This window comes from Ostrinia furnacalis, unplaced genomic scaffold (genome assembly GCF_004193835.3).
Source record: "Ostrinia furnacalis isolate ACB-3 unplaced genomic scaffold, ASM419383v2 OfSCF2997, whole genome shotgun sequence".
In the NCBI taxonomy this organism is placed as follows: domain Eukaryota; kingdom Metazoa; phylum Arthropoda; class Insecta; order Lepidoptera; family Crambidae; genus Ostrinia; species Ostrinia furnacalis.
The window spans coordinates 1-25,594 of record NW_021133236.1 but is presented as its reverse complement, the minus strand read 5'-3'; the positions used below and the strand labels follow the sequence as shown (position 1 = coordinate 25,594).

Here is a 25,594-nt window from a genome sequence, read left to right as displayed (position 1 = left end):
CCTAGGAATTGGGATTGTAATTCCCTGATTCGCCAACACATTAAGCCTAAATGGCCGACAATTTTGTGATTTTTTATTTAACTAGGTAATCTTAGTTTCAAATATTAATTATTTATTTGTTTAACTTCTGATTTGGTTAGTGAATTGGCTATTTCGAAGAATTTACAAGGAGATTTAAATCAGAAGATAGCAATACTACAGTTCACACTAAAAAGAGAGGTAGGGCCGCAGAGAGCGAGATAGATATAAGTAGGTATTTGACTCAAGTTTTTGTTCCAACTCTGCCCTCCATTTTTATCTTTAGCTTCATGGTTCTGATATGACACCTGTCAATACGAGTGACGTTACTGACGTTTTAGTATTATTCGCTCGCCGAATGCCGATTGCCCGATTGATTTCGTGAGATTGGGTCGGGTTTTCGCCGACAGTTTTTTATTAAAATAAAAATATCGGCCGAGCTTGCTGTTGATTTATCGTGTGAATGAACAGCAGATCAATCGAAGTTACCGTCCTTTCCAATAATAGTAAAAATGCGCACAAATTTTACATAATTTTAGTTAAATAACTTTGGATAGTTTTATACAATAAAATATAAATCGCGAGAAATTGTAAAGGTAGGCGTCCATCATGAGAATTTATTATGTATTGTTGTACGTGTGTGTTGTGAGTGCTGGTGAGGAGCCAGAGGAGGAGGTTCATAGGAGGAAGATTATCGAGCAGTTGACCAGGACTCGGACTGTTTTGCTGGATGATTACCACTTGGTGACCAGGCAGGTCGCCACCGATGTATATATGTATAGAAGCTACCGCACAGTTTCCGTTGTGTTTTACCCCGTGATGAGGGGGGTCACCGACGCGCGCTTTACGTTCCAATCGGAGGAGATGCACTTAAATAATATTGGTAACTAACAAGCTTTATATGAGTATTTCTCAAAAAAAATGTACATTTTTAAAAAAAAAAGTGTGCTTTGAAACAGTTCAAAAGTTTTATATTTATAAATCATCACACAAAAAAAACACACACACAATTTTGAAGGATGAATATTAATCTTTAAGATAACGAAGAATTATAGCTATAATCCTACTTATTACCATATATTTAGATATTTTAAAAATAGTCCTTTTTTACCTTTCATACAAAAACCTGTTTGCCACCCTAGCTTTTTCATGTATTTTTGTTTCATAAAATGCGATACGTAACTAAATTATTGTAAATTTCTTAGTATTATCGTTCTACAGTAATCGCAGTTTCTGTATCAAATTGATTTTCTATGGGGTGTCATAATGAATTGGCAATTTAAAGCAAAAAAACAAAATGAGTCGCTCTCATTTACTATTTCGTTATTTACTCTTTAGTTACGATTTATTTCTACTTTCCCATGGTTTCTGAACAATTTCGTATTTATTTTACACGGACAACAATAGCTGCACTCTGAATGGCTGTTGGCCTGACGTCTCCGCCATAACATCTATCGCGAAAATTAGTGAAAACGTGTGTGTTTTGTGGGATTACTTTTTCGTAACAGGCAGTAAAATCAGCGATTTTATATAGAACGGTAAGTCTTCATTTAACCATTTTTTGTAATACGTGTGGTACGAACATTTAGTAAGCTTTTATATTTGCTGTAACAAATTTTATCAAAAAAATACTTGTTTCTGATCTCATTTTGTCTAATATTTCGTTACGTTTTTTACGAATTTCGTTACGTTACGAAAAAGTACAACATAATGCTGAGTGTATACTGTTATTACCTGACTAAGCATAGTAATATTCACTACTTAATTTATTTCAAAAAATATAGAGCGTTAATAACAAAAGGATTGGATACTATCTGCTTTACAGAAGTGCCACCAGCAAAAAATTATCAAATTACGTTACGAAAAAGTACAACATAATGCTGAGTGTATACTGTTATTACCTGACTAAGCATAGTAATATTCACTACTTAATTTATTTCAAAAAATATAGAGCGGTAATAACAAAAAGGATTTAATACTATCTGCTTTACAGAAGTGCCACCAGCAAAAAATTATCAAATCATTTAGATTACGTTTTTATGTGATTACTTCTTTTGTTTTTTTAGGAATGCCGCCAAAAACCAATGCCGAAAGGCAAAAAGCTTACAGAGAACGACTCAAAATGGATAAATATGATGGAACAAAAATAATTTTATTAAAATAGTATGAATGATTACTCCATTATTTTATTTCTAACCCCTTAATATTACCCCGTATTTGGGTGCATACTTACAAATATTTCGAATTGAATAAATGAAGAGCATTTACAATAATTCGCCAATGTATAACAAGCCTTATGGCCTTACTATTTCGTTACTACTGTTTCGTTACGTACATTTTTTTTGAGAAATACTCATATTTTATATAAAAACTTTGAAAATGTTAACAGTCCTATAAACAATAATTCTATAGTTTGGTACACTTATCATAACTCTCACTCTATGATTTTCAGAAAATCTTCTAATTCATAAATTGGGAGAAAACAGTTTTTTTAATTAAAATCCTTTGTTTTTGTCTAACATGTTAAAGAATATTTGTTACCAATTTAAAAGAAGTTTTTAAATATTTATTTGCAAGTTGCCTCACTTTGTTTCAATAGCTGGCTTTGTTTGAACACACTTTACCCTTGTTGCAGCTTTGTTTTATTGTCAGAAGTAACTAATTTAAATTTATTTAATTTTAACTATTTTTCTAATTTCTCGACTTCATCCAAATAAAGACTAGGTTTTCTTTCTGCTGTGGTAGCTATATCAGCAGTAACTCAATTTTTTTCTATTAAAATGCCTGTCAGTTCACTCATAACGATTCTCATTCAATAATTACTCATTTTTGGCAAAAATTGGAGTTACTGTTGATATAGCTAGTACGGCAGCTTTGTCATCCGCATATTAATTTTTTGCCATGTTCAAGGAAATTAATGGAATAGGTACCAGCTTACTTTCATTAATTTCATAAATTATTGAGACCTATCCAATGCCATTTCCCATATTTAGTGGATTTATAAAAACTTTACCTTAATACTTAACGACTTATTTACTATCTTAATAAATATTAAAATCTAAAAATTATCTCTATTTCTTAAACTACATGTTCATTGAATTTTGCCTGCTTTAAATTTCATCTATAAATATAAAAAGAAATCGCATAACTCAACAACGCATCGACCAATTTTACCAATTCTTTTTTTTAATGTTCGTTGAAGTCCAAGGATGGTTTTACAGCGAGAAAAATTCAAATAATTTCCGGGACAAACCCGTGCGAAGCTGCGGGCGGAAAACTAGCATTCAATAAAAGCATATTCTCCTAAACCTGACAATCAATAAAATATAACAGATAGTTCAATATCTACACACTCATAACAACAAAAAATAATAGTCCTTGATCCACCACTGTGCCCAAATAACGCGCGCCATTCACGGTCGCCGACATTGTAACCTTTCGCTCTTTGTTTGCTACAGGTAGATACATATTGTTTGTTTGCCCCACAAGCAATATTGCTTTTCTGGCAAACAAGCAATATTGCTTGTGTACTACATTAAGACCAACACAATTTCTGCTACATCGCTATAATCGTAATGCGACGCGAGTTATTCGACGTTTTCACTCCCGTAGTCCCATATACATATACCTACAGTAGATATTTTTTTCAATTAGACCCTAGTATCGGCTCGCTCGAATCCTAAGATTAACGTCGTAAGAATTAGAGTCGCTATCATTAAACAGGGACTATAATGTATTGATGACAGCAGACGTGCACCTTTTCAAACCTTTAAACGCAGCCAGATGGCATCATCTTCGTTACGATAGACTACGACGGTTACTGTCTGAATTATTTGGTCACCATAGCTTCCAACCTACCTCAAAAGAGCCATAGGATTCTGACATCGTCACGAACCTTCCATGATCAATTATATTTTTCGACGTGTGGAAAACGTGTACCCACAAGTCGCAGGGGCAGCCAACTCGTAAGTTGAGAAGAGTTCTACCCATAGGTACCCATTGAATACCCATACCGTAAGGTGCGGTACTCTATCATGCCATTGACTCAAAGCCATTAGTTAGCGCCTACAGACAAAGACAGTCTAGTCTACTCAAAATTGATGTCTTGACATCAGTTGTGAATTTTCCATGGGACAATTAGCTCGGCAAATTAGGAGTATCATCATAAAACCATTCAGTTCCCAGATCGAAAAACTCCGAACGTCCGAACCATAGATTAGGGTACTCCTGGCGCCCAAACCATATGTCTGCGAGACAAAAACAGTATCCGTGTGGCGACGCATTGCATTATTTAGATTACCAGTTGAATGTCCATGGGTTGGCCCCATCCACCCCACCCCAAATGCGACCATCAGCGTAGATAAACAGCAGATAGCGGCACTCTGGTCTATGACCCCGGCAGGAGGTCACCGTTTATCGGACTGATATAAACTATTATCTAATAAATATACATTGGTGCATATTGCATCAACGCATTAACGTAATTTCTCCAATATTTACAGCAACCAAACAGCAACTCATTAAACTTACTCGTGGGCGGACGTTTTCGCGTTACGCATCGGTTCACCATAGGGTAATTATTTAATTACCGTCAAAGGACATTGTCAGAAACCGCCTAAAAAACCGCCAAAAAACATTAACCCATCATAATTATTTTCTATTTTTTTTAATACATTAAGCACCCTTTCGTTCTAATGGACACTTAAGCATTGAAAAATTAAATAAATAAGTCTTTTAACGTTATTCTATAATACTATTACAACTTCCGGACGTTTTGGTGCGTGGCATGGTCTAAAACCTATCAAGTTCCATAATTTTTGCCGATAAAATCTGTACGAGGCATTACCGTACTTTATTGCTGGGAGTCCATGTATAGTGATGTTCCTGCGGCCATCATAGACAATAAAATATCGATTTTGAAAATAAAATAAATCGATTAAACTGCTTTGAAGACTAGATTTGCGTTAAAAGCTAAAAAGATATTGACACTATTACAAGAAGCTATCTAAAGTGTCCAACTGGTCGAAGGTCGTAAATAAAATAAAAATAATTAGGACCATAAACTGATATTCATGGTATCATAACTGTAAAAGTGTCAGAATCCGATGTTGAATCCAATGCCAGTTGAAGTGTGAGAAACATATATATCAAATCGTGTTTCCATCCGTTAATAGCCCTAGAAAATATCCTCAACTATGCCCAAAAAAAATCTTAAAGATAAAGATAAAGATAAAGATACATTTATTTGTTCAAACATGTGTACATAAGGTGTTAAGTCAGCATTTAAAATGGTNGGCGAACAATGTATGGAGAACGAACATTGTCCTTTAAGGCAGCCAAAAGAATCAATGTGGACGGGCTCCAAATTTTCACTTAGTGCATCCTTTGAAGCTCTTTCTTCCCATTCAGCATTCATTCCTGAATCTAGGATATGCGAGCCGCTTATGATTATTTAGATAGAATACGAATCGTTCGTTATTTATAGATAGCGCTTTTGATTCTTGTCAATGACCCCATGATATCCTCCGATCAGAGGCGTCATGGCTACGAATAAACTAATAAAGCTTGAACTGTAGTAACATATTATGGGCCACGAAATAGGAAAATAAAAAGACATAGTAATGTCGACATCTCAACGTGAGGTATTTTTTCCGAAATCCTTACTAGTTAATTAACTCAGTGGGGATTTTGTTTCTAAATTAGGTACTGTACAAAAATGCGTTAATCACCCGCACTTGACTAAAGCGAGTCATGTTCCAAATTCCTCCAAAAAAATATAATTATCAAGTAGGTACAGTTTTAGTACACGTGACAATAGATCAACATGCCTAGCAACGATAATAAATTATTGAGTGATAGCGAGGATTCCGTCAACTGGGACCGCAATTAACTGGGACCGCGGTCCCAGTCGCCGGATGCGTAAAAATTAAATAATTTTCTTCCGGCGACTGGGACCACTTATGGATTTTAGTACTGTACCATTGGATTGAATAATATTTTCTTTTAAGTTATCTATGAGTGGTCCTAGTCGCCCGAAGAAAATTTTTTTTTTATGGATCCGGCGTCTGGGACCGCGGTCCTAGTTAATTGCGGTCCCAGTCGCCGGAAGCCTCGTGATAGGAGGATTCCGTCAACTGGGACCGTAATTAACTCAACTAGTAGAGTCAAATTGGAAACTTCAGCATGCTTCAGCTGAGTTTCGTGACGACTAGGAGGATGATTCTCTTAATAGGTACTAGAGATGCTCTCGAACAGAGAGACGAATTGTCAAAAGTAAATGATATTTAATTATTAACATTTGTTTATTCTATCTTTTCAATAATCACGTTTGAATCATACTGTCATGCTGATAATCAGATATTATGCATACATTTTCATAAAATACGTAATTCATTATAGTTCAATGACGTTATCATATCACTCCCTGATTTGATAAAATGTCCTTATCAGTGTGAAAATAGCTTTAAATTAAATTGTGTGTTGGTCGCCTAGCAATACATAATCGACCATTTACTTACATGGCGGCCAACCCATGAGACAATCCAATAAGCCAATCCAATCAACACTGGAATAATGTAAATAGAGACGATATACATAATATAGTATATCACATGAAATACTTTATCCGATTATGTTCCTTGTTTCGCAACATATTACGCAGTTCTATATTATTTTCCTGCTTTCTTCTACTTTGTATTTAATTTTCTGCTTTGTGGCATACAGTAAAAGCTTTGCATAAGCATCCATATAGGAAAAGAACCTATATTAATATGTACTTGAGCCAGCACCATTTACTTTGCTTATCACACGTTTCGTAGTTTGTTTGTGAATATCCTCAAACATGCTTTGTTTATTTTCTGTACACGTGCAGGCAACGCTACCATGTAAGAAGATATCCAACGGTAGGTTCGTTCTCCAAGGAAGATATTTTGTTTTCGGAGGCATCCTCAGGGAATTCGAAGCCGAGCAACCAAAGCACGACCAAAGTATAGTCCTTCAAAAATTCTGTAGCCAGCGGGGTGTCTTATAGTTGGGTGACTGCGGTGAGTGTAGGTCACTGATGGGCGATGAAGCACATGAAAGATGCTTATGAGCAATGTACCGTCAAGATCCCTGAAGTGTCTTACACCACTATAAGTAACACCTTTTGGCATCGTGCGTGGCTGTATCACTAGCATCGCTACTCAATCGCGATTGTACACTGCATCTGCAACTACACTAACCGATAACTACGATTATCGCAATTGTATTGCTGCATGAGTAAGAAGTAGCAGTTAGCACGCATTGGTAGAGAATCGCTATACCTATGCCTACCTGAAAGCTATTGAAGCTCTTTTCTTCCTATTCGTTTCATTCTTGGCAGAGCGTTCGTGATCACGTTGAAACGTTCACGTCGATTTTATAGAAGCGAATACAGCTCTCCGCACGATCTCCCGTGATTGAAGGTCTGAGTAATCTGAAAGCGAATATACTGTACCTTATTCCATTTGGTAAACCTACAAAGTACAATCATTCCACACGATCCACGATCATATTAATAAACAATGTAGGGAGAGTTTAAGCTTTACTATTATGGTAAGGGGTAAAATTAGAATTCGGACACGATGAACGCGCATTTACTTTATTTAGGTAGGCATCAAAATTATTTATACGTAATTAAACTCTTATCGTTATGATAAAATATTCCCTGATCACAACAAAAACAACATACATTTTTCGGCCTCATTGCTATATTTTTCAAAGTCACTTTTGATATTAATAAGGTTGTAAAGATGAGAACGATGTTCTCAATTTCTCTTAAAAAGAAGACTTGCATAATTTGAAGCATAATAATTTTTATGATTTTCAAATCAGTGCTACAAAGCCAGTAAGGTCGCTAGCTAATTGAACATAAAACGAATGTTTCACCGTTCTATGGAACGGTTCCAAGCCTTAATTTAGAGCATTTCAATCATTCAAATCGTCCATAATCATGCAATGGTTTCCAGGGTCTTGCAGCCCCCAAGAGGTGATAGTCAACATCAAGCATGGCTCGTATCCAGCAGTAAATCCTGATGGGTACGACTTCCCCCCATTCTTCGTGGATCCGGCGACTCGGGAGAACATTCATACCCTGGAACTGCTCTCTGATGGTCTGAACAGGACATATTCGATCACCAACCCAAGACCTGGAAACTGGTACGCCTTGGTGTACATCAAATGGGAGGACCCGAGGACGCAGAAGGTTGAGCAACAAGGTGAGTTTGTTGTTAATTAAGATTTTTACACTTGAATGTTACGTTAGTTCTAAGAGTGTAGAGTCTATCAAGTTGTGTAACGTAAAAAGTAAGGTAAATAAATGTTACTGTAATTATTAAGAAAATTGTAATGGTGATCGTAAGCAACGGGCATAGCTGAAACACGGTAATACTATGGCTGAAACGATACTGAAAACTCGATTCAAACTTGGAACACGTAATTTAACGAAACGACTACCGCGACATTCCAAACTTGGTGAATTTGAACTAAACTAGTTTCACAGTATTTCGGTGGCACTTGCGACATGGATATGATCTATCTTACATAGGTAATATACCTCCCCAACCTGTCTCTCTAAGTGTAGGCTATCTCCATTTCATCATCATTAATTGAGCCAGAGGACGTTCACTGCTGAACATAGGAGGCATCCCCCAACGATTTCCAGTTTGACCGGTTTGTAGCAGCCTGCATCCAGCGCTTTCCTGCTACTTATATGAGGACCTCTGTCCACCTTTCCTTCGTTTTCTCCTTGTAAATTAGAGCGGACCGTCCTCTTGCAGTAGAAACTAACCCCCTTACTAATAAAAAGTTACACAGTTGTTGAACACTGTTTTAAAATCATATTTCCATACTAAACGTCACTTTAAAACACTGTTCAACGAGCGTGTGTTTTATTAGTAAGGGGGTTATTTTTTTTAATGACTTGATGATGACAGGGCAATTGGGAAGTAAGTAACATTGCGTGTCAAAATCTGTTACCAAGCATGCCGACGGCTTGGCTAGCCGATTGCAAATTTCCGACTGTTAGGAAGCATTCAATCAAACGAGTGTTGCTCTGTGTGACTTCTTGACCCCAAGAACACGTAGATCACACGAGCAATTGCTCAATTTACTGTCCGTTGCCTCCATTTCGGGCTTGACTTTGAATGTTTATACTTGAATCCCATGCCTGAGTCAAATAAGATTTTCAAGAAGTTATTTAATGCACCTTTTTATCTAACTCTAAAATTACCTTACTCACGTATAAATGGTGATTAGTTGGTTATTTCAGTTCGATGCAAATTACTGGCATATTAACACCTAAAACTCGGGTTAGTAAATCCTAGGAGTGTTCTAGCGACTTGGGCCACTTTTAGCTTAGTCCACGGGCCAAGTCAATGCATTGAATTTTTAGATATTTTTCATTCCAGCCCGATTGGCCCACTTTCAATGTGCATGTTAATAAATTAAACACCAAATCAACAAAAATCTTATCTAGAACCTTAGAGGGCCCAGTTGCTGGAAGAAAAAAAAATTTAAAAATTAGGCCAAGTCACTGGAAGACTCACTACATGGATGTTACTACTACAATAACAGTTTTAGGAAATAGCCTGTTTCATCACGATAAGTATCAAACAACTAGCGTTATCAAAATTTTACACATAGCTGGTGTTATCATAGCAACCACGGCCATGGGTTTGAGTAATATCCATTAAGGATTTATCGACCAAATTACTATCTCCTGTCAATAGGGTGGGGCTAGTAATGGGACAAATTGCGCAACTCGCCTAGCAATGTACACAGATAAAATAACCCTTCTTCTGGCGCAGTCGGGTAAAAGTTGTTTTTATTTGTATAGAGAACAATAGTGTCTAGACAAACCTAAAGAGGATTTAGGACGCTATTTGGATCAAATATGTAATTGCTCAATAATGAATAATAAATAAATATAAAAAAAAGGTTGTTCTTGACGAAAAAAGGGACAACATTTTTTTCCCAAAATCAAGTTTTGTGGAAAAACAAAAAGGGCGCAAAGCTAAAAATTTAATATTTTTTGCAACTTTCCTGTTCCTCTATTTGCCTCTTAGGTAGGTACCTACTTTTACCTACATGTAGCTTTACCTTGAATGTAACAATACAAAACCAATTAAATACAAAACCACAGCTAATTAATTCCAATGTGTATGTCAAGTAGCTAACTACAACGAATTTATTTTTCCTCTTAGAGTACAAAACCTAATACTTAATTATATTTTTTACTTATACATAGGTAAAGGCATTCATTTAATGTGACGGTTTCCTTATTTCTACATGTTCCAAAATGTAATTGTTAAAATGTAAATGTACCTACTTAATTGATTTTAGTTACACCTAAAATTCTGTAAATTGTAAAGATAAAGATAAAGATAAAGATACATTTATTTGTTCAAACATGTGTACATAAGGTGTTAAGTCAGCATTCAAAATGGCATCAACATGTCGTACCTTTGCGGTGTACAAATTAAATTAAAAATAAAATATCAATTACAATAATACTGCATAATCAAATCAAATTAAAGTTAAAGTCAATGTTGCATAATCAGATTAAATGAAAAAAATAATAATATTAAGAAGTAAATCAAAATTTGTCACTTAGGAAGTCCGTCAGATTATAATAACATTTTTCAATTAATAAATTTTTAACCTTCATTTTAAATTCATACAATTCTAATTTTTTTATTGTTAAGGGGATGTTATTGTAAATTCTAGGTGCCATACATAATATACTTTTACTCATAAGAGCTGAATTTGAGGGGGGCATCCGTAGTCTTGAGTAGTCACGTCGGTTGCGACTGACAACATCCTCTAAACGAATAAAAAGTGACGGATTGGCCTTAACAAACAGTACTATTTCTAAAATATATATTGACGGAAATGTTAAAATTATATGTTTTTTGAAAACTGGCTTACAACTATCAGCCGCTTTCATTCCAAACATTGCTCGTATACAACGTTTCTGCATTTTAAAAATAATTTCTCTGTCAGTAGAATTCCCCCAGAAAATAACGCCGTATCTCAAATTCGACGCCACTAAGCCATGGTACGCCAAGAGCAGAGAATCAACGTTTAGTAGTGGAGCTAACTTGTATAGTGCGTATGCAGAACTACTCAACTTTTTACTTAGGTACTCAATGTGTGTCTTCCAGTTCAGTTGTTTATCTATGAATATTCCTAGAAATTTTGCACTGTCTACTTCAGAGATTGTCATGTTATTGTATATTACATTTATGTCAGGTGCAGATATTATTCTTTGTCGGAATTTCATAACTTGTGTCTTAGAAATATTTATTTTTAAATTATTATTGTCTAACCATGAAATTATTGATGTCAAAGAATTATTAATGTCATTTTCATAAATGTCAGGTCGCTTACATGCTACAGTCAGAGTACTATCGTCCGCAAAAAGAGTCATAGGGTTGTCAGTAGATCGAGGTAGGTCATTAATATAAATAATAAATAATAGTGGGCCCAAGACACTACCTTGTGGTACACCATATTTAACATGACGTTCATTTGATCGATATTCTACTTCCAGTTTCGAGTTATCGTTTAAACGTGTAATGGAAGTATATTGTTTCCTGTTGTCTAAATAAGATTTTATTAGTTGTGATACATTGCCTCGAATACCATATGTCATAAGTTTGTCAATCAGAATGTCATGTTTTACGTGGTCAAATGCTTGAGTCATGTCACAAAATATAGTACACACGGGATTTCTTTTGTTGATATTGGGTATAACGTTGTTCAAGAATTCAAATATAGCCATATTTATGTTTTTGTTTTGCCTAAAGCCATTTTGTTCTTTGCAAAGAATGTGATTTTTTTCTAAATATGAATAGATTTCTTGGTAAATATGTATCAATTTACATTTCACTTTTATTTCATTTAGGTACTGCATAAAAAGAAAAAAAATAATAGTAGGTACCTACCACCGCGAGACCTCAGGAAAGAATTTAAAATGAAGATTAAAGTTACATTGGTGGCAGTTTTAATTTGTAAAGCTTCACGGAATAAACAACTACATAATTAATAAACAAAAAATACTCGATTCTGGGATAATAACTGTCATGTTTTTTGGGTCTCCGTAATGCGTACCCATTACTAGGGTTGCCAACTTTTTTTAGAAGAAATAAAGTATATCTGGTTTTAAAGGAGGTAAATAAAGAGTACGGACTTAAAAAAAAAGAGTATCATTTATTTTGTACTTTTAAAAAGGTATTTTTTTGTACTTTTTGCAGCACAACGAATCAGGAACGTTCGAATATGGTTTGGGGAATCGGCGATACCAACATATTAACAGTAAATAGTAGACTTTTTAGGGTTCCGTAGTCCTGACAAGGAACCCTTATAGTTTCGATATGTCTGTCTGTCTGTTCGAGGTTCTGCTTGGAAACTATTAGCACTAGAGAGCTGTAATTTTTTGGAGGTATGTATATTAATCACGCCGAAAAAACGGTAAAATAAAATTTAAAAAGTTTTTTTTTTGGTTAGCTCCCCTACATGTAAAGTGGGGATGAATTTTTTTTCATCTTCTACCCCATCGTGTGGGGTATCGTTGGATAGGTCTTTTAAAATAGCTTAGGGGTTTCTAAGACTATTTTTCCATTTAGAGATCTGTTTGCAAATTATTAAAGTTAAAAGTGTCGATTTTTGTTCGAGTAGGGCGTGTAAAACTCTACTCTACTCCCCCCCCCCCCCTCTAAAAACTAAACTGTGGGCTTGAAAAATCTGGAAAAATTTGTAATAAAACTGCTTTTCACGAACTTTCATGGAAAACTATAACGGTTAAGATACATCACTTGGTTTAAGAGTAATAGTCATTTGACTTATGTATTATAAAATTTCTTAACTAGTAAAAAATTCTTAGAAGAAAATATGAAAAGTGACTTTAGATGAAGTAATTGCTTGTTTCTGAAATATATTGTGGTAACGATGGACAACTACGGAACCCTACACTGCGAGTGACACGACACGCACTTGGCCAATTTTTTATTCTAATTATGGATTTTTGCATATTATTACAGACGTGCACTAGTTTAGTAAACATTTTGTAAAAAAGAGTATTTTAGCGTACTCTATTAGTGTTATAGATTATAGAGTACGCCTACATGATATAGAGGACAATACTCTATTTTAGAGTACGGTTGGCAACCCTACCCATTACCCATTGGCTGTAGCTCATAAAACTCATTTATTTTTGCAAATAGGCTTTAAAAAGCACTTTTAAAGGGGTTACCTACGCCATATCGAATGACAAATGATCGAAAATCAAAATATCGAATACGTTTCATCGAACGATCAAAATATCGAACGATCAAAATATCGAACGATCATAATATCGAATGCTTAAAATATCGAACGTTCAGAATATCGAACGATCAAAATATCGAACGATCAAAATATCGAAAGTCGATATAGACGTTTTTATTAAATTTCATCACGCATCATTTCTGAACTTTCCTTTTTGGGACAGGCTAGGCTTATAATAGGTCCCCAATTTATAAACTCGAAGAAATGATGCATGATGAAATTTAATAAAAACGTCTATATCGACTTTCGATATTTTGATCGTTCGATATTTTGACCGTTCGATATTTTGATCGTTCGATATTCTGAACGTTCGATATTTTGAGCCTTCGATATTTTGATCGTTCGATATTTTGATCGTTCGATGAAACGTATTCGATATTTTGATTTTCGATCATTTGTCATTCGATATGGCGTAGGTAACCCCTTTTACACGTCCCAATATTAACCCTACCACTGCTTCGGGACAATAAATGGGCCAGTGCTGAGATGAACCGTGATAGCTAGCCAGTTGAATTTTTTTAACTTTGTCTAGACTGTAGTATGTATAATGTATTCCTTGTCAAGTTACCACCGGCTGTAAGTGCATCCTACGACACATGACCGACTTCCCAAGCACTTGATTGCTGCACAATCCGACTGGTAGTGTGGATGCATTACATGCTATAAAATCTCGGTGATACAGCCACTGAATTGGCCTCGTGCGCGTTTGCTTGATTGTGCCACTTCCTGCCCCATATACGGTAAGGTTGTCGACAGTTGGCAGCCAAATTCACACATACCAGTGTAAACACATAGATAATTATTTTATTTGGCAGAATACTTGCAGAAAAAGAGAGAGAACAAACTAGAGAAAGAAAATATTTAGCAAATAAACAAATATCTTCCCATAAGTCGCAGAAAATTGCACAATCCGCCCTATTTTGTCCGAAAATCGTAAATGGGCCGTCTTAGTTTGCTTGTAGAAAATTGCGAGAAACTCTACTCTCTCAAAGATACGTTTGGGCATATCAAAAATCTAATGAAAATTAAATTGGATAGGATAGGACTTAGGATAAAAATATATATTTTTGTAAACAATATTAAACCTAGATGTTTAAAGAACAAAACAACACTCAGAAAAACGCCTAGATTAATAAAAAAAATCATGCACTCAAATGTAGAGGCATTGTGCGTGGATCAAACTAAATCTCTGGCATTATCGCCCGATATGCAAACTAATTAAGCAGGACTATCAATAATGAAAGTATAAATTAGATATGAAAGTACTTACTTTGAGGATTAATTAAGTATGGATTACAACATGGAATCCGAAAATCCGCAGTCTGAATAAAAATAAAATACACAATAAAAGATATACTTTGCCAAACAGTATTTGACCTTACCTGTATTGGCGAGTATCTCCCGTAAATATTTCTGTTCTGTTAAATAAACCCCGGTAATAGTAAATGTTTACACGCGTGAAACTACTGTTTGTTTCCTAGGAATGTACGAAGGTCGCTTATTTGTATTGAAGAAATACAACTACCAGAGATAGGTAGGTACCTACTTAGTTACTAGGAAATTAGGAATTTATGTCAATTTATATGCAACAGAAAGAATAGTTAACTTTCATGTCAGCCAAACTTAGTTCTTTTGCCTGTCTTCATGTGGTACATAAAAATATTTAGGTATACATATTTAATAGACTAGGTACCTACCTACTTATCCGCGGTTACGTTGGATCAATCGGCAGGACAAAAAGTATACAAATCTGATTGAACAAAATCCTATTACTTAGTTACATAATATTTACACGCTGACGCACCTATTAATCTTTCCTAATCAATTTTGTATTTCAAATAATTTGCCATAAATTATGTCGAATTAATAAAATATCTACTTGGATTTGTTAATACCAAAACTTATGTTTGGCATTAATTAAAATAAAATCAATGAAGCGTAAAAATAAATAAACGTTCTAAAGGTAGGCAAAAAATATTAAGACCTCATTATGAAACTGTCTTCTCTCTTCTTTGAATTTTGTATAATGCAATGTTAGCATAAAATACGTAGTAGCCCTATGCGTTACATTTAATAAAAGCCGTATCCATTCCACACATCGCCCACTCGCATCATGATGTTCATTACATTATTATTAGGCTAGTACTGCAACTGCGGCGCGTTATCACTGCTCATAAGACAATCTGGTACACTTGACGTTCGTTCTCAGAACAATCAGAATATTCGTAGGCATTGTTCACCGAATACTATCTGAATATAAAGTACGTGTGACGCATAATGACGTCAAAATGCGGTTAATAAAAAATCCTAAAATATCCACGGCTATGCTCATGTTTTTGTTATCCAACGTTGTATTTAATTATTGAACATAATATTTTTGTCCTTTCCAGGCTTGGTTGCGGACTGCCAAACAATATTATACACAGATTTACAAGTGAAAAGAGAAGACTCCATCGAACTAATAGACTGCCACGATAATCTAACTTTGGATTACTCGGAGATACCGATTTACTTTAAATGCATTACTGCAGATAGCCCACTGCCATTAAGATTGAATGTAACAGTTCTCAATACTCCCGAAGACAATAAACAGGTGACCTTTAAAGTGCAGGCGCTGTCTCTGCCGACAGAAGAGAGCAACTTGGTGCACTGCGCGTTCGATTCGAAAGAGAGCAAGGTACAAACGATATCGTTCACACCGCACCCAGTTGCGTGGCACTATATCCGCATCGAGCTCATAGACAATGCCTCAAGAGTGGCAGATTGCGAGTCCTACTACATGCGCACAGATTTAGAAGAAATAGACAATAATACCATTTTCGATCTTATGCGCGATGACAAAGGACGTTTCTTCACGTTCAACTACGGACTCCCAACCACTGATTTGCAAGACGCGACGAGTCTGATCAACGTCACCGCAGGCGAAATAAAGAGCGTGAGGTTCAAGGTCAACCAGTTCCTCGATATCGGAGGGAGTCTCCAAATCGAAGCCAGTCTGCTTATGAGCCTGAAGTATTACATGGGATATAAGAGAGAGGTGCACAAAGGTTCTCTCCTCGCGTTCACTGAAGACAACCAGTTCATCAGGGCCGTCATTTGCATGGACATCGGCCACCCCAGTATTCCTCTTGATACTGGTCACTGCAAGTACAACGATCAAGTCAAGCCGGCGTTATTCATCCTGAACAGTACAGACTCTGAAACCATATACGACAAGATTATAATTCCGTTCCCGGACAGCGGGACGTGGTATCTGACGCTGAGGATATTCTGCGACCAGGTAGTGTGTCCTTGCCCTACTTCAGATAATGGGACTAAGTATTACGTGTCTGATTCGTTAGACGAGGAGGAGGTAGTGGACGATAGCATTGCATCTTGGGATAATACTAGACAGGGCACGTCAGACTGCAACACTACGATAGTGCTGTCGGTGTCTTCGACCTCGTGCGTCAGCGGCCGCTGCAGCAACCACGGCAGCTGCTTGCTGAACACTTTCGGGGGACTGGTGATGTCATTCTGTTCTTGCTCTGCTGGATACGGAAGTAAGCAGTGTTGTAATAAAACGCCAAGTTGCTGATGCATGCGCATGACGCTTACGAAGAATCTCAAACTACTTCCTGACAATTTCCGTATAGTTTACTAATGCGTGTTTTGTTTTTCAGATTGGGACTGTTCTGACGACTCGAGGATGGACAGCAGAGTGTATATGCTAGTCTCCGTGCTATTACTGACGCTGAGCAATCTTCTATTCTTCTTCTCAATTTACGTCGCCGTCATTCGTCTCTACTACACGGAGGCCATGATGTATACATTCACGATGCTGTTCTCGACGTTCTACCACGCGTGCGATGCGCCTGCACAAGTGGCGTACTGCATCGTAAGAGGTAATATTCTTCAGTTCGGAGACTTCTACTGCGGTTTGATGTCCTTCTGGGTAACTTTGCTCGCCATGAGCATCGTCGGCGACAAATTCAGATCCACATTCCAACTCATCGGCGCCATCGTCATAGCTTTACTCACGACATGGAACATGCATTCGTTTTTCTCATTCGTCTTCCCTGTCGCCGTGGGCTGTGTCGTCCTGTTTCTATCCTGGTACCTAGACTACAGAAAGAACGGGATCATGAAGTACCCCAAGTCGTATTACACTATTTACATGCCCATGGGTATAGTATTGGTGACTGTGGGTCTAGTTTGCTACGGGTTTCTTCAAACGGAGCAGAATTACAAAATTGTGCACTCGGTTTGGCACATGATAATCGCGTTGAGTGTCGTATTTCTACTGCCAGACGTGAAGAGGACTGAGGACACCAACCCGTTCGTTCCAAGCCCAAACTCTTGCCGACTGCCTTTTTGCAGGGTCTTCCACCGATCTCAGGGCATTGGCGCGAACTGAATCCTCTGAACGTCTTTAGTTTATGATCAAGTACACAAAGGTGCAATTAGTCTAGTATGTAAGTTTTAAATGTCACAAGAATGTTTTTTCAGCTAGTCATCCACGAGTACAGAAGAGATTGTAGTATTTTCCACATGTTTGTAATAATGTGTGCTCTTTTTTGTAACTTTTATAAAATAGTCAATGTAATATACACATGACAATAGTGGAATAGGGTAATTATAACGTCTGAAACAATGCAAGAAGACTGTAATCGTAGGATTTCAATTTTTTCTCTTAAGGCCGGGTAGCAGAGAAAATGGCGAAAATGAGGTTTTCATTTTTCATTTTTGAGGTACTAAACAGTAAAATTAAAGGCTAAGATTTTTATTGGGCATAGTTGAGGATATTTTCTAGGGCTATTAACGGATGGAAACACGATTTGATGAAGTTGACTCGATAGAATAAATTCCCAAAGTTACCTCTATTCGTTTTCTAATTATGGTTTTATTTTTAAAATAAGCGATTTGAGATTCTAAATAAAAAATATATATGCAATTTTAGTATGATATTTTTATTTATTAATAAACAAAAAGACTGAACAAAATTGATGCGTGTACTGATTAATGTAATTAACCACATGCAAAGTTTCGTGAATTGCAACAACTATAATTTATCCAAGCTCTAAATAATCGCTACTAAGAGTAACTGATCATAAAATGTTTTTCCAATCGCTCAAGCTCCCGAGGACCTAACGATAGGTCGGGTGACATAATCTTGAAAATTCCGGAAGGTCGGGTGACGCCACGCCTCTTTGAACCGTGTTTACTTTGGCAGTTATATTTTATATTTATTCGATTCTAAAATATATTCCCAAAAATTCTGAAAGTTGTTTTAATTTGTATCACTTGGATATGATTTGTATTAGAAAGTGCTGTGAGTGTGACGCTTGAACGGAAGGAAGTCAACCTAACCTAACCAACTGGTATTTCTATACTGTGTAGCCGGGAGAGCTCTTTGGCGCGCTGTCTTCGGCGAAGTATTGCGCGCGCAGATTTTGACAGCGCGAAATACCTACTTTAGCAGAAATACCAAGCCTTAAACTAGGACGTAGCAAAATTAGGCATAATATTTATTACGCCCCAAGAATTAAGTATTAATTATTGTTTCACGATTGATACTACCAATACTCAGTTGAACTATTTTCTGCCATAATTTGCAATGGTTTGTTCCCCATATTATGTGACTTGAATTTAGTATTATTACCAAATAGTTTAATGTAAGTCATAGAGTAAGAATCTTCATAAATCGAGGTAGGTAAGTTGTATGTAGGTTCTACATGTTCACTATATTCTGTTGATCTATACTTATAAAACATTTGGATTATAAATTCATGAACGCACGATTTTACTAATTACTACAGTTGAAACTACAACACTCACTTCTATACTAATAACTCAAAAACTAGGTACAATAACTTAACATGCAAATGGCAGGTGCTATATTGAAGTGAAGTGAACCACATTTAAGGACTGTATTATGAAATAACCCTCTATTAATAAATCTACATTCAATAATATCGTCTCGGAATAGGGAACTAGAAGTACATAAATTGGAAAACCATAATCAAACCTCAATTATGGATTTAAGCCTCTGATTAGTTGAGAAAATATACATTTTGAGTGTAGATTTATACTTCAAAGTTAGTTTCATAATACCTTCTTTCTGAGGCAGCCTGTATAATTTATAGTTCTTGTTACATTTATATTTATATTAGTAGATTTTTTTTCTACCTAGACCGAAATTGGCCCCATATTGGATTTAGGTAGGTAGTATTGCATTTAGAGCCATTTAGGTAGTACATTCCGTTGATTACTATTAAAATACGTATATAGTTTTAGTAGGTATGATCTAGATTTCCATTTATGCCTTATTTATATGAATTTTAGTACAATATTAATTTATAATAATATGAAATTATAAAATTAACTTTATTATTACTATGTAATATAGTTACCAATATATTTTAAATATGTGTTAAAATGTTCTATCATATTGTTTAGTATCTCAAGTAAGGTGCCTTATATTGTCCACTATCATCTTAACGAACAAATATTATGAAATAATAAAGTTTTGTGCCATTACTAAGTAATTTCAAGATAATTGTGATCATAAAATTAGACTATTATAATGATAATAATATACTTCTATTTTATGAGTGCATACCCTCGAAAATTCTTGATAATTATAATTTTGTTAACTTACCTTCTTCCATATTATTGCTATTTAAATTTCCAAAGTAGTGTGTGTACATTCTAAACACAAAAGGAATCAATTTCAATGTCAAATTATATTAAGTCCTACTAATACAGGGTGGAAACGATAAGTGATCTCACTCGATTATTTCTAAACTATACAAGATATCAATAAACTAGTTACTGATCCTGAAAGTGCTTCATGAGCTCTATCAAACGGTATTAATAATAGGTTACAGAATAAACTGGATCTATCCGAAAATTCAATGTTTCCAGCTTCCATACATTTAGTAAAGTCACATTATTTTAAAAACTACACATGATATCGTAAAACTGATTACTGATTCTAAAAGTGCATCACAAGCTCTATCCAATGGTATCAATAATAGGTTACAGAATAAACTGGATCTATCCAAAAATGCAATGTTTCTTTCTTCCATACATTTAGTACAACCACAGTCATGACACTCATCTCTTGACAATATTATAGCAAGTAAAGCCTAAAACCAATGTTTTCCATGAATAATTTTAAATAAGAATACAATTTACGAGTTTATTTTAAGAGTTTATTATTAAATAGAAAAATTACACTTCTAATATTGTGTGGCTGGCATACATTTAGTATGGAAGCTGGAAACATTGAATTTTCAGATAGATCCAGTTTATGCTGTACCCTATTATTGGTACCGTTTGAAAGAGCTCATGAAGCACTTTCAGGATCAGTTACCAGTTTTTCAATATCTTGTATAGTTTAGAAATAATCGAGTGAGATCACTTAACGTTTCCACCCTGTATACATTAATGTAAGGTTTCAAGAAATATGTGATTTGTAGAAGAATTTGCTTACATTCCTTTCCTTTTTGTTTTTATTTTTTGCTCAAATTATGTACCTACTATTTCATTAAATCTTCCACCATGACCATATTAACTAGCTAATACTTAATTTAAATTGCATCTGAGGCTAATGATTTGTTCCTAACATTGTATGGCCTATCAGAAGCGCTCTTCATCTCTCTCTTATTTAGTAAAAAAGAAAGAGAGTGATATGCTTGAAAATACGAAAAGGGTGTGTATAGTGATATTATGTACACTTCTTTATGTTATATTCGCCAAGCAGTAACTTTGAAATTAAGTAATGTTAAAAATGTCTAAATAACAGAATTGAATGAAAATGTAGGTATAAATAAATGGAAAATGGTAGAAAATATTAGTCATGGGTTTTACTAAAGGCAATTGCAAAAAATGCAAAGGACCATTTATAATAAAAATTCTAGCAAAAAATTTTACTATTTGGTATGGCCAAGTCGTGTACATAATTTTATCTGGTGCAAGAACAAGCAATATGTTCCTAAAAGGTTTCTGTTGCGCTATTGTAGTTTAATTAAATCTAAATTATGTTGCATTTATTATTACTACTGAATTTATATTTGTTGTCAATTCTAAATGTGATTAATAAACCAAATTTAATTTACCAATTTTTGCTCTTTCATTTTTCAACGCTGACCTGAATAAATGAAACAAAATAAAATAGCTGGCAATAAACAGCTTTATTTATTATTTCATACATATTCTTAATAAGTTAATAATATAGCTATAACTGCAGCGTATCCTACAAGAATCATACTACATCACTTGAAGTGACAGTCAGTCTGATAAAACCTGTTTTCCAAAAGGGACCGAACAGTTATAAAAAGTTTCATGATAATTTTAGACACCTATTAAAATAGACACACATTTATTCATAATGGAATGGTATAATAAATAGTACAATCGGCAGCACATTAGGCTACATTTTGTTGAAAAAATAGAAAATTTTGTTAAATTATTCCAACTACGTTAGAAGATACAGTAATTAGTATTAGCTTGATGTGCAGTTGATTGTACATAGAAGGCTGAAGATTAATAATTGAGATTACAGCCAGTCAAGTCACAATTCAATTGGGACCGAGTACACCTATATTTGCTGTAAATATAAAATTTACCTCACACTGGCCGCACCATACCGTATTTCCCTCTCAAACTGCTCCGCTTTCAGAGTGCCATCTATGCTGACACAATTCTCATTAAACACACTATAGGCAGAGACTTCGCCTCTCTTTTTTGGCCTTGTTCGTGTGTTAATACAAATTCCTACTAAAACTGAGATCACAAAGAAAACTGCCCCGAATTGGATTTTCAAGAAAACTATGAAAAGTGCAAGCCAGACAATGCCAACAATTGCCCATTTTATGGTGAAATATTGCCAAGATTCTGGTTGTTCTTCTATGAAGGATTCCACCTCGCTGGTTTCAGATGCAACTTCGCTGGGTGATTCTGGTTCAGATGGCAAGAGCTTTTCTTCTTCCTGAGGAATTTCTTCATTTTCCATCTGAAATAACCAAGAAAATAATTTGAATTACAGTAGTGTACAGCATTTTTATTTCATCACATGATGATCACTTAGAGCATCACTTTCCATCGAGTCAGATACAGGTCAAGAGCTTCCTCATTGTCGCTAATAAAAAAAAAAGAAGATCAAGAATTAAAAATAGTAAATAAACATACTTGAACTAGTATTTCAACCTACCAACAAGGCCTCTTCTTCATTCTCTTTCCCCATGTCTTTAAAAGCATTAGGCACCAACATATCGACTATTTTCTGCCTCCCTGCTTCCAATTTCTCCTTGGCTTCGTTTATCAACTGTTTGCGACGGCGAAGAGCGCGGTATTCCTTCAGTTTCTCCTCCATACGTGGAATTTTGAGTCTACGAAAAAGCGTAGATTATTATGTGATAAAATTCACTTATCAATTTTGTCATGACAATACAAGTAACTTAAATACCTGCTTGTCTTCAAGTCTCACAAATAAATCCGGTGCTGTTCGGGTAGGTTTCAAAGTATTGACCGGCACAAGTTTGGCGCCAGCTACAATATGGATTAAAATCAACTGGCAATGAACAAAGGTGAGGTTTTTAATTAGCAAAAACTGAATTTAAAACACGTCGACATTCAAACAAGCACAATTTGCGCGAGCGATTGTAGACAAAAACAAATGATTTCCAAATGTCATTTTAACATATTCGGTGACAGCACAGCAGCTGATCGATAAAAATAGTGCCGTTCATTATACTCGATTAAGATTATAGATTGAGCTCATTATTTAAATAAGTTATTTTGTTAATAATACTTGTATTTCGAAGCAAAATAAAATACTACAAATTTTTTTAACGTCATAATTAGATTATCAACTTATAAAATGTGTTAGTATTATAAAACTGAGCTACTTATTAATTGGAACATTTTTAAAAAAGTGGCAACACTGATAGAGGCGGGAAGTCCGATCGATATTTTCATCAAGTTACAATATTATTTATTTTTGTTAGGAAAATGACTGATTAAACTATGTTTTTGTAGTAATAAATGGAACATCAATCTGAAATGGGGGCCTACGGGGAAAATCCGAATGTTCAAAACAGTGGGAATTACATTACAATCATCCCCGTAGATTATTCGCGTCGTGGTTATCCTATGCAAGCAGAGTATCAATACAAGTAAGCAAACTATTGTTTACTGTAGTTGTTATTACATACCACATTTAAATTCCTTCAATTGTTTTCAGTAATAAAAAGGTAACGTAAAAATTAATAAAATTATCCAATATTTCTTTTCAGTGAATTTAGGTCGCGGGAAGAGTATTACAGCGTTCAAAGCCAGAAATTGCAGGCAGAAGTCAATGCACACTTATATTCAGTGTCCCAAAGGCTGCCGCACCTCACATACAGCCCCCTGGGACGGCACAACGAGTGGGACAAGCATGACCCGCACAAACCCTTGCCAGACTCCAAAGAGAGCAATAGCTCGGACTCGTTGGAGAAAAGTGTTATGGGTAAATAAAACTTTAGCATCAAGAAAATAAGTCAGTCCGCACCCAGTAGCAAAGTATGAGCGATCCTGTAATATCTTGTAACTCCCCCGGGGTTGCGGGTGTCTACGTCAGCTCATTTGCCTCTTGTCCCATAAAAAGTAGGTTTCGGGACTTACCTATTTTAATTCCCCGATTAACAGACCCTGAGAATTGACTAGGAAATAAAAAAGTAATTTTCTCTGTTTATTAGATCCATTCTGGGTTTTTTTTAATTATTTACTTTGCTCTTTGTTTTTCGCACTTTTAGCAGAGCTTTTAAATGTGAAATTCTTTTGAAAGTTCTGCTGAACTAAAGTATGCTTTTCAAACATTTACGCTAACATTCTTCAGGGTCAAACCTCAGCAGCTGCTCTAACCAGACGGGTTCCAGCAGCATCGCTGCTGGCTCCTTCAGCACAACAGAGCCCATCACGAGTGGCGGCAGTTCGTCCAGTGCTATATCCCCGCCTTTGCCTGGTGAGAAATTGCTTCCAGGGACCAGATAATTCCATTTTACGTCATCTTTGATGCCAGAATGTCCGGAAATATTTTCGGTTCAACTGTATTGCATTTCGAAAGAAAGGGCTTTTTGAAAGAATTCAAATGTTTCAAATGGCACTGATCTGATCTCAAATCGTTTGCATTTTAATGGGACGATCTTATCATAAGCAATAGCTAGTAGATACCATTTAATTAACATCTCATCCTTTTAATAACTGGAGTAATAAATTACTCCTTTTTATCATTCAGGGTCATCAGGCAGCACAGCCTCTTCGTCCAGCGTGACCTCAAACCCTGTGACATGCGTGTACCTCATGTCCAAAACCGCCATAATGATAGAGATGAGCTCAGAGGAAGTTCCCTCATGCGTGACGGCTTCCAGGTTCCTCAATGCAACCCTGGCTACTGAGGAACTAGGTCTGACGCAGCCCAGCGCAAGGAGTCTGGCAGCGAACGTCTTTGCTTTGTGGATGTGCAGTCCATTGTTGGGTAAGTTAATAGTAGGTATCTAAAAAAAAGTAGGCACTCTCAAATGAGGTGGTTTTCTGTAATTTTCTGGTCCTTCGAGCCGAATTCCTCCAATTTTCTGGTCCTTCGAGCCGGATTCCTCCAGTTTTCTGATCCTTTGAACCAGAACTTCCTACACATTTTCTGGTCCTTCGGGCCGGATTTTCATCCAGTTTTCTAATCCTTCAACCATGGCTGATGGCATGTAAAACCTTTTCAACAGCTTGTTTTTATAATAATGTTATGATAACTATATCAAGTGATCAGACTATGTGTAAGCAAGCTTACGTACTTGAGTATTTCCAAGTTTGGTATTATTTCTTGTTGCAGAAATCCAGCTCAAGCCGCACCACTGCCCATGGAAAATCTGGGCGAGCTGGCAGAAGTTGTTACAACGGTACGGACACGGCTCGGAGACGCGGAAGGCGCGCGACCAGCCCGTCTTGAGGCTGCAGAGGAACGTGTTCTTTCCGAAGCACTTAGAAGAGGGCATCAAGTGAGTTTTTTAAATATCCCATCCTGTCTTTCCCATCAATATAATGTTCTGTTCATCTTTCAAATCATATTGCTTATTTATTACCTTTTCCAAAAATATGTTACTTAAATTAATTTTTCTACCCTTAACCCTTTCAAAACGTTTCAAAACTTTAGTTGCAATAGTCATCTGTTTCTGTTCCACCACCAATTCTCATGCATTCTTTTAATAAT

At 35.7% G+C, this 25,594-nt stretch overlaps 3 protein-coding genes across 5 annotated transcripts; 2 read left to right on the top strand and 1 right to left on the bottom strand.

Moving 5' to 3' along the window:
* The first annotated feature begins 374 nt into the window (after nt 1-374).
* LOC114356880 (post-GPI attachment to proteins factor 6) lies at nt 375-18,035 on the top strand. 2 transcript variants are annotated; one of them, XM_028310251.1, is made up of 5 exons: nt 375-901; nt 8,007-8,255; nt 15,756-16,645; nt 16,760-16,907; nt 17,028-18,035. In XM_028310251.1, exons 1-5 carry the CDS (start codon nt 628-630, stop codon nt 17,759-17,761), a joined length of 2,295 nt encoding a protein of 764 aa, XP_028166052.1. In that variant the 5' UTR covers nt 375-627; the 3' UTR covers nt 17,762-18,035. The 2 variants fall into 2 exon arrangements, with proteins under 2 accessions (XP_028166052.1, XP_028166051.1); XM_028310250.1 differs by having other exon boundaries at nt 15,756-16,907.
* Nucleotides 18,036-21,543: 3,508 nt separating this feature from the next.
* On the bottom strand, nt 21,544-23,045 carry Saysd1 (SAYSVFN motif domain containing 1). Of its 2 annotated transcripts, XM_028310252.1 has the most exons (3): nt 22,817-23,045; nt 22,562-22,739; nt 21,552-22,363 (listed from the first exon to the last, which is right to left on the bottom strand). In XM_028310252.1, exons 2-3 carry the CDS (start codon nt 22,721-22,723, stop codon nt 21,974-21,976), a joined length of 552 nt encoding a protein of 183 aa, XP_028166053.1. In that variant the 5' UTR covers nt 22,724-22,739; nt 22,817-23,045; the 3' UTR covers nt 21,552-21,973. The 2 variants fall into 2 exon arrangements, with proteins under 2 accessions (XP_028166055.1, XP_028166053.1); XM_028310254.1 differs by lacking the exon at nt 22,817-23,045 and having other exon boundaries at nt 21,544-22,363; nt 22,562-22,726.
* A 270-nt stretch (nt 23,046-23,315) lies between these two features.
* On the top strand, nt 23,316-25,386 carry Bili (FERM domain-containing protein 8 Bili). The gene is made up of 5 exons (XM_028310291.1): nt 23,316-23,525; nt 23,646-23,860; nt 24,230-24,355; nt 24,629-24,868; nt 25,217-25,386. The coding sequence occupies exons 1-5, from the start codon at nt 23,395-23,397 to the stop codon at nt 25,384-25,386; spliced, it is 882 nt and encodes a 293-aa protein (XP_028166092.1). The 5' UTR covers nt 23,316-23,394.
* Nucleotides 25,387-25,594: the final 208 nt, after the last annotated feature.

Excerpts from the sequence above, each read along its gene's own strand:
- LOC114356880 (XM_028310250.1), top strand. The coding sequence starts at position 628 with ATGAGAATTTATTATGTATTGTTGTACGTGTGTGTTGTGAGTGCTGGT. Across the intron at positions 902-8,006 it reads GATGCACTTAAATAATATTG|GGTCTTGCAGCCCCCAAGAG; the intron begins GTAACTAACAAG and ends AATGGTTTCCAG. Across the intron at positions 8,256-15,755 it reads GCAGAAGGTTGAGCAACAAG|GCTTGGTTGCGGACTGCCAA; the intron begins GTGAGTTTGTTG and ends TGTCCTTTCCAG.
- Saysd1 (XM_028310252.1), bottom strand. The coding sequence starts at position 22,723 with ATGGAGGAGAAACTGAAGGAATACCGCGCTCTTCGCCGTCGCAAACAG. Across the intron at positions 22,364-22,561 it reads ATGAAGAAGAGGCCTTGTTG|ATGGAAAATGAAGAAATTCC; the intron begins GTAGGTTGAAAT and ends TGGTTATTTCAG.
- Bili (XM_028310291.1), top strand. The coding sequence starts at position 23,395 with ATGGAACATCAATCTGAAATGGGGGCCTACGGGGAAAATCCGAATGTT. Across the intron at positions 23,861-24,229 it reads GTTGGAGAAAAGTGTTATGG|GGTCAAACCTCAGCAGCTGC; the intron begins GTAAATAAAACT and ends AACATTCTTCAG. Across the intron at positions 24,356-24,628 it reads TATATCCCCGCCTTTGCCTG|GGTCATCAGGCAGCACAGCC; the intron begins GTGAGAAATTGC and ends TTTATCATTCAG.